Genomic DNA, 13,065 nt, shown 5'->3' with positions numbered 1-13,065 from the left:
TTCCTTGCCCCCACCACCCGAAAGCTTGCAGAGAGCTGTAGTGCCCAGGGTGTATGCCAGGATGGAATTCCACGGTTCCAGGCATGCCAAGAAAAAGAGCTGTGCTGTTTCTCGGTTTGTTCAGAGGAAGCCTTACTCCCTTCCCTTCTGGAGGCTGGGAATGGAAAAAATGACTCAAGGAATCCCCAGCGGAGCCGCCATATCTGTACTGCATCGCAAAATAGGGGTACCATCCTTTGCTCTCCCCTACCTGGCAGTATGCGCCACACATGGGGCTCCGTGGTATCAGCGTCGCATCCCCCTCCCCCTGGTGTTAAATAGTACCCTTTCCCTTGTCCCACATCTCTCCCCAGTCACACAACCACAGGGACATGCCCCACCGTGGTACTGGATATCCCCACGACGAGCCACAGGAAGTGCAGGGGCCTTTATCTGAAAACACACACACACACACACACACACATCTGAAAACACACACACACACACACACACACACACCCCTAGGCCAAGAGAGAAGGAGACCCTTGGCAGAAGACAAAAGCAGGTTTATTAGGGCCCTGGGGCCAGGAATGCCTAAGGTATGAGTTAAGGCCAAGGCAGTGAGAAGAGGTGACTCTCCTGAGGCCAAACCTTTGCATCTCAGAATCTCTCGCTGGAGACCTTAGGAATCAGTTCCGGGAGGGACCTGGGGATGCAGAGGGGTCTCTCCTGACCGTGGGATCTCTGGGCTTTTGCCAGGATTGGGGAAATGGTCTGGGGGGCAGGGAGCCTTGAATCCACAGCCTTCATTTCAATAAGGACCATTTAATTTGTTCCTTGGCAGACTGAAGAACCTGGGGTGGGGTGGGGAGGTTGAGAGAGAATTGAGAATGTCAAATGCCTCCACATACAGTCATGGGGAGGTCCACAGCCCACCTTCCCTAAGCGCCCCTGCAACCCCCAGTCACTAGGTGGCAGCATCTTGTCTCCGCTTGGCTTAAACGCGGCCAACCCTTCAAGTCAGAAAGCGCAGAGGAAACCGGCTGCAGCCAGCTCCCACCTAAGGGCCAAGCCTGCCCAGACCTCTGGCTCCTGCATCTGCAGCGTGGGTGTGTCAGCAGCCTGTCTCCCCGCTGTCATGCCATGAGAGTTCCCGCCCACAGTGCCACGTCCAGGCGGAGACGGGGCCGAGGCCTGACACTCCCTGTGCTGACGCCTCAGCAAACCCCTAGCTCTGGCCATGACTGGCAATGTGTCCTCAACACCCCACCCCAACCCACTGCTGATGTGGCATAGCTGGCAAAGGGTGGCCGGCCAGACCCTGCGATGGGATGCCTGGTGGAAAGTCTCAGACCAGTGCTTACACAAATCCATACAAGTGTACGCACGCATGCACAATGCCAAAGCAGGAGAGGGGGACAGGACACCAGGTGTGTCCCTCAGGTAGGTTGTCCCTTCAGCCACTCAGCTTCATTCCCTTCTAGAGAAGGAGGGAACACTGTGTCTGTCTCCTCCTCCTGCACAATCTCCCTCCTCTCTTGGGGACAGTGGCTTAGGGTTCCCCTGATTCTCCTAGCCAGAATCTAACTTTGTCCTCATTTTATCGCCCATTGGCCACCTGTAGCTTGCTTTGTTTTTACTCCAGAATTCCATTAAAAATGCTGTTTTCATTCTTTCTCCCTTTGGAGAAATACTGATGGTTATTCAGCATGTGTTAACTTGCTTGGAGCCCTGCTAAGAGCTTGCCATGCATTGGCTCATTGAATTGTCATAACTCCATGAGGAGGGTCCTGTTATGTGAGGCCCAGAGAGGTTGAGTAACTTGCCCTAGGTCACCCAGCTTTAGGTGGTAAGGTTGAACATGTATCCTGGGATGACTCCCATGAGCACCCGTGTTCTTATCTGCTCTGCTCATTACTCCCTACCCTCTTTCCACCCTGAAAATTGCCTTGTAGCTGCATTCATTCCAGCATGGTATAAGGAAACATAGGGAATCAGAGGGGAGGGCGAAGCAAAGTGAATGTTAAGGGCTGTGCAGGAAAATGGGCGCCACACCTGGGACTCCACACGAGACAGCACAGGCTCATCTCGGTAAGGCCACCACAGCACAAGGAGTTAGCGCCAAGGCAGGAAGTTCCATACAAGCAGGATTAGTCTGAGCAGAGAGACCTGCAGGCAGACAGAAGAGAGGTCAAGACAGTCATCCTGAACTAGCAGGAAGTTTGTGCAGCTGGGGAACAGATCAGGCTTCAGAGTCAGGAACCTCCCCCTGGCCTCCTGCTCTGCATGCACCTCCAGATAGGACCATGCAACATTGTGGCAGGTTCTTCCATAGCCAGGTCATTCAGGGGCAAGGTGACAAGTGATGAGTGGGGAAAATCAGATCCTATCATGGGTTTGAGAGTCCCTTAATAATCCCAGCGTGTACCCTAAATGGCAAGGACAGGGTTTAGGAGCCAAACTCCTATTTGGCACCCTTTCCAGGTTTCTGTAGAGGGCGCATCAGAGGCCTGAGTTCCCAGATTTTTTTGGGGGGGAGGACAAGTGACCCAGCCATCTCCAAGGTAGGCCGCTCATCCTAGTTTCAATCCAACTAAACCAAGCCAGGAGATGAGGTGGGCTAATGGTAACACGCCCATCCATCCATTAGTACCCAGCTCCCCCAACTTGGAGAGCCCAGAGGCCTCCAGCGAGTCTCTCCAAGATATGACCTGTCACTGCCTCATCCCTTCCCTCCTGCACCCCTGATTTTTCAGACTTGATAGCTTCACTGGGTCCCCCTAGGATGCTCTGCTCCCGGTATCTCTCTAGACCATTTCTAGCCAAGGCAGATGCAGGGGGGCCTACCTGGGCCACACTCTGTTCAGTCAAGCCGCCATCATCTGCCTGTAAGGAAGCAGAGTCAAAGGGTGGGGTAGAGCCAGCATGAGGGTCCTGGGTCAGGGAGGTGAAGGAAAGGGGCTTGGGGGTATGGGTGAGGTGATGCAGTGGTTAGGGTGATTCAGAGCTGCACCTGTGTGACTGGTTAGTAGAAGTCCTGCAGCCTGTCATTTGGAAGCCAGGACTTCTGGGATTGTGCTATGGTGCATGGAGGGTGAGGGAAGATGGGAGGAAAGGTTTCATCCAGACATGAGAAAGCCAAACAAGGTAGGGAGGTTCTATCCATAACCCTGACCCCCAACCTCAAGGCCAAGGCAGCCACCTGGTGCCTCTTTGAGGATGTATTTATTTCCCCAGTCCGTACTTCCTACCAGAGAAGAGGTAAGGTACTTGTGCTCCTAGCCTGGGAGAGGACAGGAAGATCTCTTCCATTAACTGGCATCCCACCCACAAACTGCTGCTCATCCCACCCCTAACAAGTATATCAGCCCAGTCGTTGTCTTCTGCTAGAGGAGCTTGGGCTTCTACCGTCTCGGCCTTGGCAGCCCCATGTCCAGGAAGGACAGGAAGGGCAGCCTAAAAGAGGAGGTGTGCAAGAAGACTCTTACCCTAAAATTCACCTTCTGGATCACTTGCTGGGGGTCACTCTCCAGAATCACACTATGAGATGAGAGGAAAAACCAGGAGGCAAATCAGTGGCACAATCCTCCCCTCTGCCCCCTCTCCTTGCCAAGCCTCTTCCCTCTCCCAATGCATCCTGCAACACTTCCACCTTCCAGGTCCCTTCCCACTGATAGCCCTCAAGTCAGAACTCTCCCTCAGCATGGAGGACCCTCAGCTCTGATTCTTTGATGCTTCAACCCAGTGGTCCACACGCTTTGTCATCCCTGGGCAAAATCTTCCAAACCAGATGAAAACAGTCTGGTCTAGAATGATCAGGATGTCAAAAGCAGGGACTCTCAAAACTCAGAGCTCTTGAAAGTTCACTTCACCTTCTGGGTATAGGGTTGGATTCCCTGTGAAAAGACTTAGGAAGGGAGGCCCTGGGGGTTCTTATCTTATTGCACTGTTATTTTATGGCATGGGGTCATGCCCTGCATAAAAGAAATGAAACTCCAAAAATCAGCATCTGCCTTCTCCCCAACTTCCTCCTATTTTTTTTTTTTTTACTTTAAACATGTTTAAAGTTTTGTTTTGTTTTGTTTTGCTTTGTTTTAAGGCTGGGCACGGTGGCTCATGCCTGTAAACCCAGCACTTTGGGAGGCCCAGGCAGGTGGATCACCTGAGGTCAGGAGTTCCAGACCAGCCTGGCCAACATGGCAAAACCCTGTCTCTACTAAAAATACAAAAATCAGCCAGGCATGGTGGCACACACTTGTAATCCCAGCTACTCGGGAGGGTGAGGCAGGAGAATTGCTTGAACCCGGGAGACAGAAGTTGCAGTGAGCCAAGATCGCACCACTGCACTCCAGCCTGGGCGTCAGAGTGAGACTCCATCTCAAAAAACAAAAAACAAAAAACAAACGAACCAAAAAACAGCTCTTTTTAAAAATCTTCCCTTTTAGGCCGGGTACAGTGGCTCACGCCTGCAATCCCAGCACTTTGGGAGGTTGAGGTAGGCGGATCACAAGGTCAGAAGTTTGAGACCAGCCTGGCCAATATGGTGAAACCCCGTCTCTACTAAAAATAAAAAAAAATAAAAAAATTAGCCAGGCTTGGTGGCGCACACCTGTAATCCCAGTTACTCAGGAGGTTGAGGCAGGAGAATTGCTTGAACCCGGGAGGCAGAAGTTGCAGTGAGCCGAGATTGCGCCACTGCTGTCCAGCCGTGGTGACAGAGTGAGACTCCGTCTCAAAAAAAAAAAAAAAAAAAGAAAACACATACACAAAAAACAAAAAAAAACTTCCCTTTTGGTAGACCCAAATGTTGTAGCTTTTCTCAGAGAGCAGGCACTCCTTCATGAGGCCTTGGGGTTATATACAGGGTATTGGATGTGAGGGCCTGTCTCTGCGGCAGGACAAAGATGACAGGATCTGAGTGCACCTCCTTACCCAGTGAGACTCCTCCAGAGCAGAAGCTTTGTTTTTCTTTTTTACTAAATCACTGGAAATGACAAACATTTATTGGGAGCCTCTTCCAGGCCCCATCCTTGGGCTGAGCACCCTGAGGTCCCAGGCTTCCTAGCCGGGGGTCCTGGAATCCATAAAGAGCATCCCAGGCCAAGGCTCCAGTTTAGGCGTTGCCTCCCGACTGGCGCTTCCCCAGTTTTTCTTGGCAGGAAACTGAACTCCTCAGAGGCAGAGACGGGAAGCTTGTGAAGCTTATACCTCAGGCATCCTCCTTTGCACAAGCCATCCAGAGCCCTGCATCTGGTTCTGCATTTGTAGTTTTGTGTGTATTTGTGTAAAGTTTTCCTTCAAGAGCGTTCACCAAATTGTATATGCTTCTGGCTCCCCAATACCTGGCATTACCCCACTCACTTTTGGGTCCCAGAATTCTGCAGGAAGCCTAGCAGTAGCAGGCAGTTAATGGCTATAGAGAGGGGAGGCATTCTTTAATGCCCCAGGCAGTCCAGTACAGTGCTGTGGAAAGAGCATGGCCCCTGGAACTATGCACATGGTTTTAGATCTTGGCCCTGCCACTCCTTAGCTGTGTGAATGACCTCCGGCATGTCACTTGAACCTTTGAGCCTGTTTCGTAATGTATAAAATGATGTAATGATAGAGGCATGTATGTTTTTAAGGTGCTCAAGAAATTTCTATAGGCCGGGCGCGGTGGCTTACACCTGTAATCCCAGCACTTTCGGAGGCCGAGGCGGGCGGATCACGAAGTCAGGAGATTGAGACCATCCTGGCTAACATGGTGAAACCCCGTCTCTACTAAAAATACAAAAAATTTGCCAGGCACGGTGGCGGGCGCCTGTAGTCCCAGCTGCTCAGGAGGCTGAGGCAGGAGAATGGCATGAACCCGGGAGGCAGAGCTTGCAGTGAGCCGAGATCGGGCCACTGCACACCAGCCTGGGCGACAGAGTGAGACTGTCTCAAAAAAAAAAAAAAATAGAAATTTTTGTTATTGTTTTCCCCAAAGCCAGAATTTTTCTCTCTCAATATTGGTCCCCTGATGGAAGTTCACGAACCAACTTTTTTAAAAGAGCTCCTAACTTCCTAAGAATATACTAGCATACCAATAGGAGGCAACATCTATTGAATGAGAACCATAAGCTTCACATGTATTTTCTCATTTAATCCCTACAATCCCTTATTACCTCCATCCTAAAGATGGAGAAAGTAAGGCTGGGGGAGAGTCAGTAATTGACCCAGGTCACGCATCTAGCTGGTGCTGGAATTGAGCCCTAAGAGCAGGACATGTGGGGCTGGTGGGACTGTCTGAAGTCCTTCCAGAGAGGGTCAGCATCTGTGCCAGTGCTTCCCCTGGGCATTGGAGACCAAACTGGATTTTCCCCAAACCCTGCCTATTCAATAGTCTCCCATAGTTTGACATCAGGTTACTCTTTTGTTTGGCTTGACTTTGGCTAACATTGAAATTAACTTCCATCTTCTAGGGTGGGGTGCTAGTAAGGGGAAGGGGTAGGGGAATGGGATCCCTGGGAATATGCTGGGGGAAGGGAGTGAAAAGTTGGTCAGAGTTCTGGCCATGCTGGGTGCCATCTGGGGCTGATGACTCCCAAAGGCACTCCTGCTGTGAGTGTCCCTGACTGTCCCCTCCTCACCCGCCATCCACAATCTCATCCAGCACCAAGAAGGCTCCGTCCATGTTCTCCAGCAACCAGCGCTTCTCCACGTTCTTCCTGAAAGTGGACACAAGCTCCTGAGCCTCCCTGTGGCTGGGAGGAACTGAGTCCCTGCCTAGGTGAGGCTGACCCCACTCTCCAAATCCTGTCTCATTCACCCCTCACCAAACAAGGATTGGGAAGGAGAATGTGAAGGGCAGTGAGCACAGAGCCCGTGCAAGGCATTCCTGAGCAAAGGGCAGTTCTGCTTCCTTATACCCCACCTCGTCCAACCTCCCATACTTTGTGCCTTGACACGCGGGCACCCACCACAGGACCCCGAATGCGTTTCACAACTAGGTTAGATGCTATAGCATAGCCCTACTTTGGTTCATTGTGTCGACTATGAACTTTTCTTTTTAGATTGTCTTAGTCTTGTGGGGACCTCAGGAGATAAACAGGGAGGAAGTGCCCTGTGACATATCAGGGCCTGGGGGATGGGGCCTTGGAGGGCAGAGAACCTCACTCACCTTAACATGTGGTTCAGAGACTCAAACAGGCAGGTAAGAACAGACATGAGCATCAGCTGGGATGGGCAGATACGGGAGGAGGAAAACAAGAGAGCTTGAGATTGAGAAGGTCAAAGGAAGCACTTGGAGCCCACCTGTGTGGGCAGCAATGGAGAGTTCTCCCTTTTCCGAGGCCTGGGCTGGAAACTGACTGCAGTGTGACGTTAGAGGGAACTTCCATGTGTCTGGGCTGGGAAACTGGAGTTCTCCACTGGGAGACATTTAGTGTATCTTTCTCTAGTTATGTCTAAGAAGGACAAAGCCTCCCTTGCAGATGAAGTGATGACTTCATTCCTGGTTCCCAAGGAAACTAAGGGTTATCGAGGATACACATTGTCCCAGAAAGAACCCTTCTTGCTGCCCCCCTCTACCTCATGGAGCCTAGCAGGAGGGGTCCAATGGTGAGCCTCCAGGTCCCAGCCTCAAGCCCAGATTCCAGATAACATTTCCCCATAGACAGCCCTTTTTACTGCCCCAACCTCCTGAATTCACCTCATTCTCGTAGGATGAGCCCACCACGTATAGGAAGAGGTCAATGCTGTTCTTGTAGACGATGGTCATACCCCCAAAAAATGCAATCTCACCTAGAAATGGAGGGAGCTTTCAGTACTGGCCACCTTGCCTGGTCCCAGCCTAGCCCTTCCTCCTCAACTATGACTCTGTGACTTTCCTCTTATTTCCTTCTCCCCTTTCTAGAGAACCCTTGGAAAGATAGCACTAGGGACACTACCATTAGGCTGCCCCATGTCCTTCCCCTTATCGATACTCTATTTCTAGGGACTGCCTCAGGCCAAGGAGTCAACAAGCCCAGTTGTTGACTAGTTTACCTCCTGTCCACGCTCCCACCCTGTGCAGCACCTTGGGACCAGATTCAGGTTGGGACCACAATACAGTTGGCCTCCTCAGCTACAGAGAGGCCTGGGGATGCTGGGGGGATAGGTAGTCAGGGGGATTGGAGAGTGACAGGGAGTGGAGGTTCCCTGGAGGAAGGGAGTAGAGAACACCTGGGAAGGAGAGGACAAAAAGCCTCTGAAGAAAGGGAAATGGCCTGTGGGTGTGCAAGGCTGATGGGGACAGATGTGTCCAGTTGGAGAAGATGACAGTGTGCATCTGATAGTCTGGTGGAGAAAGAGGGGGACACTTACTCTCAGTCCGGCTGGTCTTGTTGAAGACATTTTTCTCGAAAACCATCTGCTCCTTCATGGAGGGGAATGTGTCATCATAATACTATGAGAAAGGGAAGGAGAAGGGACCATAGCTTTCCACACAGCCTGGATCCTCCCTAGATTTGGGGGCAGGAAAGATTAGGTGCTGGGCAAGCGGGATCCTGCTTCCCTGCCCCATCTCTCCATTACTGCACCCTAGGCCTGTTGGCTCACTAGTTCCTCCAAAACAAATTATTATTATTTTTTTAGATGGAATTTTGTTCTTATTGCACAGGCTGGAGTGCAATGGCACGATCTCGGCTCACCACAACCTCCACCTCCTGGGTTGAAGCAATTCTCCTGCCTCAGCCTCCTGAGTAGCTGGGATTACAGGCATGTGCCACCACGCCCGGCTAATTTTGTATTTTTAGTCGAGACGGGGTTTCTCCATGTTGGTCTGGCTGGTCTCGAACTCCCGACATCAGGTGATCCACCTGCCTTGGCCTCCCAAAGTGCTGGGATTACAGGCGTGAGCCACCATGCTCCGCCCCCTCCAAAAGAAATTCTGAGCAAAGAAAGTCCCAAAAAGTAGAGGGATATTGAGGCCTGCTTTTGGAGTCCCCTCTGGTTTCTTGGAGGATCTTGTACATTCAGCAGATGTGCAGGGTGCTAAGGATTGGCATGGTCACTAGCGCACACTAATTCTACAGCACCTGGAGTCTACAGGAAAGATGGCAAAACCAGCACACCTTCTTAAACAATAATAATGATAATAACAACAGCTACTTTATTATCCCCATTACACAGATGGGGAAACTTGGGCATCAAGAAGTCAGGTAACGGCCGGGCATGGTGGCTCATGCCTGTAATCCCAGCACTTTGGGAGGCCAAGGCAGATGGATCACCTGAGGTCAGGCGTTCAAGACCAGCTTTGCTAACATGGTGAAAACCCGCCTCTACTAAATATACAAAAAAAAAAAAAAAAAAAAAGGCAGGGCGCGGTGGCTCACGCCTGTAATCCCAGCACTTTGGGAGGCCGAGGCGGGCGGATCACGAGGTTAGAAGATCGAGACCATCCTGGCTAACACGGTGAAACCCTGTCTCTACTAAAAATACAAAAAAATTAGCTGGGCGTGGTGGCGGGCGCCTGTAGTCCCAGCTACGAGGGAGGCTGAGGCAGGAGAATGGCGTGAATCCGGGAGGCGGAGCTTGCAGTGAGCCGAGATCACGCCACTGCACTCCAGCCTGGGTGACAGAGCAAGACTCTGTCTCAAAAAAAAAAAAAAAAAATTAGCCGGGTATGGTGGTGGGCACCTGTAATCCCTGCTACTTGGGAGGCTGAGGCAGGAGAATCACTTGAACCCGGGAGGCAGAGGTTGCAGTGAGTCGAGATCGCGTCACTGAACTCCAGTCTGGGCAGCAGAGTGAGACTCTGTCTCAAGAAAACAAAACAAACAAACAAACAAACAAAACAAAAAAAGAAGTCAGGTAACTTCCCCAACATCTCACAGTTGTGAGGCCAAAGCTGGGTTTGAGCAGTAAGGTCGGTCTGACTGCAGACAGGGTTATAGTGAAGATTAAATATCTAAGAAACAATCCCTCGCACATATCCCATAACTAAATTAATGTTTTTTTGTTTGGGAATGGTGAGCCTCTTTCTCTTACTCAGTTTCTTAATCTGTAGGGAGCAAGAGCCTTTGGCCTTGCTGATCCACCTCTGACCATCTGCTGGGGCAAGGTGTGGTCAGCTCAGTTTTCAATTTTCTGGATGTGGATTTTGCCACTTAGTACTCAATCTGCAGGCAGATTAGCCAGCTCCCTACTGGCCGCTGCTTATCTGAATGTCATAAAAACAGAAAAGTTTCAGCTCCAAACAAACAAACAAACAAACAAACAGAAAATCTATTTTTTGAGATGGGGTCTCACTCTATAACCCAGATTGGAGGGCAGTAGCTCGATCATGGCTCACTGCAGCCTCAACCTCCCAGGCTCAGGCGATCTTCCCACTTTAGCCCCCCGAGCGCTGGGACTACAGGCGCACACCACCACGCCCAGCTAATTTTCATACTTTTTTTTGTAGAGATGGGGTTTGCCATGTTGCCCAGGCTGGTCTGGCACTCCTGGGCTCAAGCAGTCCACCCGTCTCAGCCTCCCAAAGTGCTGGGATTACAGGCATCAGCCACTGCGCCTGGCCTTATAATGCATTTCTTTTCTTTTTCTTTTTGAGACAGAGTTTCTCTCTTGTTGCCCAGGCTGGAGTGCAATGGCGCGATCTTGGCTCACTGCAACCTTCACCTCCCAGGTTCAAGCAATTCTCCTGCCTCAGCCTCTTGAGTAGCTGTAACTACAGGCGCCCACCACCATGCCCAGCTAATTTTTTGTATATTTAGTAGAGACAGGGTTTCACCATGTTGGCCAGGCTGGTTTTGAACTCCTGACCTCGAGTGATCTGCCCACCTTGGCCTCCCAAAGTGTTGGGATTACAGGTGTGAGCCATTGCGCCCGGCCTTATAATGCATTTCATAGCTAATGCAGATGCTGTAGTTCCACTACAATTAATTGTGTTGACAGCAGAAATTTATTTTTGGATTATTTTAGGCCGTGTTTGCTAGGATAGATAACAGATAATTGAATGGGGGTACAGTGAAAACCACCTTGAGCTTAATGTAAAAAAACCTGAGTTTGCCTGTGAAACCTGTGAAATGGGAGAAGTGAAAAAATTAAATAAGTAAATAAATAAAATATGAGTTTGGATCTGTTAGGATATTAATACTTGTGACCTCAGGCAATTCACTTAGCTTCTCTACACCTCATTTTCTTCATCTATGAAATTAAAGAGTTGTATTACACAGTCTCTAAAATCCCATCTGGTTCTAAATCCTTAGACTCCTTAGGCTAAATCCTTAGTGTTTACCAAGCTGTAGAACAAAAGTGGAGGTTTTGAGGAGGTTTAGAGACAAACCCCAAAGAACAAAAGAGCTTGTGTAGGGGTTTGGGGACTAAGACTCCTGGGTCCCAGGCTCAACACTCCACTGATCCATTAGGCAGAAACTTCCCATGCCCAGGTCCAGCTGGCCAGTACCGATGATGAGGAAACACTTCAGGGAACATGAGTAGAAACAGGGGAGACCCCTCACTTCAGGGAGCAGCACCTTGACAAGGCAGGAGGATGAGAAGGACTTCTGGAGGGGTCTAAGCTGAGCTGCCCTGAGTCACAGAGACCACAGTGGAGTTTCTCCTGAGACAGGAGTGTCAGCTGGATGGGAACTGTGTCCCTCACAGGTGGGGTCAGAGGTTACCTTGGCCAGCAGCCGGCGCCCGTCATTATCTAGGATGAAAACAGCCTTGATGGTGTAGAGGGAAGGTTCCTGCAACTGACACCGGGGAGGAGAGTTCTGTTTGGCCCCTGGCTCAAGGTGGACACCCTGTCTCTATGGGATCTGCTGGCCCTAGGATACACCCTCAGGCTCCAGCAACCCCAGCCCTCAAGGTCCACAGCTGGTTCTGCCCAACCCTGTGCCACATGGGCCAACCCAGGTGCCCACTCCACTCCCAGGCAGATGTTCCACTGCAGGCCCCGAGTGGGCGCTGTGCCCGTTGGGTGCAGAAGGTCCTTCCGGGCCCAAGTTCTGTCATGCACTGACTGCTCCAGAGCCCGAGTCGGAGTGTATCACAGAACCTGGGCCGGGGGGGACAGCGGGCCGAGCCTCCTCCTTCCAGCTGATCCCTGGCCGGGCTGGACCTGTGCTCTCAGCGCGCCCCCAGGCCCTGGCCCTGGCCCGGGTGGACTCCAGCAGCATGCCCATCACCCACCGGTGATGGGAGGCGAGTCTGGGACGGACAGGCCACTCCTTACCCTCCCCGCGGAATCGCAACTCACCCGCCACCCCCCGCTCCAAACGGACCCAGAACTTCAGCCCCGCGCCGACGGACTCAGGACAGGCCTCCTCGCCGGTTGGCGCCGGGACGAACTTTTCCTCCCGGGTCCTGGGGCCGGTCAGGGGTGACACAAAGTTCCCAGCCGCTGGGCGCGCGAGTTCTGAGTTGGCTGCTCCCCTCAATCCTGCACCGTCCCGGCCCAGCTCCCGCCGCCCGGGACCCCCGCTCCCGCCCGCTCCGTACCCGCAGCCCCGAGGGCTCCCCGACTCGAGCAGGCGGCGCCGGGCCCCCGGCCTGGGCCGCCGCGGCCCCCTCCCCCGGGTGTGGACGTGGCCAGGCCTCGGGCCGCTGCATTCCGCTCGCCGCCTCGCACTGACAGCGCCGCCCGCCTCCTGCCCGCCGCCGCCGCCCCGCCTCCGCGCCCGCCCCGTGGCCCCCTCTCGCGCGTGGCCTTCCTTTCCTCGGGGCACCGTTCTCTTGCTCGTTCTCCCCGCTCTCCCCTCCCGCCCTCACCCCAGCTCTTCTTCCCCCACCTCTCCTTTCCCTCTCTCCTTGGCTCCTTCCCGAGTCCCTTACAGCCCCGAACTCTGCATCTTCAGGGTGCCCCAAGACCAGCCCTCGTCCTGCTTTCTGCCTGCTCTCCGGCCTGTGGCTTTGGTGTGCACCGGTGTCTGTAGGCTGTCCTGGGGCCAGCAGCAAACACAAGCAAAGCCCACTTTTGTCTGTTGACCTCTGGTAGGTACCATGGGGACAAATATGTCAGATCACCCTTTAGATCTCCGGGACAGGGTCTATAAGCAAGAGCACATGAGGACAGTTCTGGGGACACTCCTCTGTGAAGAGGCTTTCCCATTCCTCTCTCACTACTTGCAGAAGGGAACC

At 52.3% G+C, this 13,065-nt stretch overlaps 1 protein-coding gene across 4 annotated transcripts; it reads right to left on the bottom strand.

Annotated features, from left to right (window-relative positions):
• Positions 1-524: 524 nt before the first annotated feature.
• Positions 525-12,581, bottom strand: COPZ2 (COPI coat complex subunit zeta 2). 4 transcript variants are annotated; one of them, XM_050762906.1, is made up of 9 exons: positions 12,427-12,567; positions 11,604-11,678; positions 8,305-8,386; positions 7,652-7,743; positions 7,121-7,176; positions 6,591-6,668; positions 3,468-3,519; positions 2,827-2,865; positions 525-833 (listed from the first exon to the last, which is right to left on the bottom strand). In XM_050762906.1, exons 1-9 carry the CDS (start codon positions 12,535-12,537, stop codon positions 786-788), a joined length of 633 nt encoding a protein of 210 aa, XP_050618863.1. In that variant the 5' UTR covers positions 12,538-12,567; the 3' UTR covers positions 525-785. The 4 variants fall into 4 exon arrangements, with proteins under 4 accessions (XP_050618863.1, XP_050618864.1, XP_050618862.1 ...); XM_050762905.1 differs by lacking the exon at positions 525-833 and adding an exon at positions 2,039-2,148 and having other exon boundaries at positions 12,427-12,581; XM_050762907.1 differs by lacking the exon at positions 2,827-2,865 and having other exon boundaries at positions 3,480-3,519.
• Between the last annotated feature and the right edge of the window lie 484 nt (positions 12,582-13,065).

The sequence above is a fragment of the Macaca thibetana genome, chromosome 16, assembly GCF_024542745.1.
Source record: "Macaca thibetana thibetana isolate TM-01 chromosome 16, ASM2454274v1, whole genome shotgun sequence".
NCBI classification, from domain to species: Eukaryota; Metazoa; Chordata; class Mammalia; order Primates; family Cercopithecidae; genus Macaca; species Macaca thibetana.
The sequence above is the reverse complement of the archived record's forward strand: the minus strand, read 5'-3'. Positions and strand labels throughout refer to the sequence as shown.

Bases quoted from the DNA above. Each gene is read 5' to 3' on its own strand.
- COPZ2 (XM_050762905.1), bottom strand. From the start codon at position 12,537: ATGCAGCGGCCCGAGGCCTGGCCACGTCCACACCCGGGGGAGGGGGCC. The intron at 7,744-8,304 runs GTAAGTGTCCCC...CTCCATTTCTAG, and splicing joins CAAGACCAGCCGGACTGAGA to GTGAGATTGCATTTTTTGGG. The intron at 7,177-7,651 runs GTGAATTCAGGA...TGCCCATCCCAG, and splicing joins GCTCATCCTACGAGAATGAG to CTGATGCTCATGTCTGTTCT.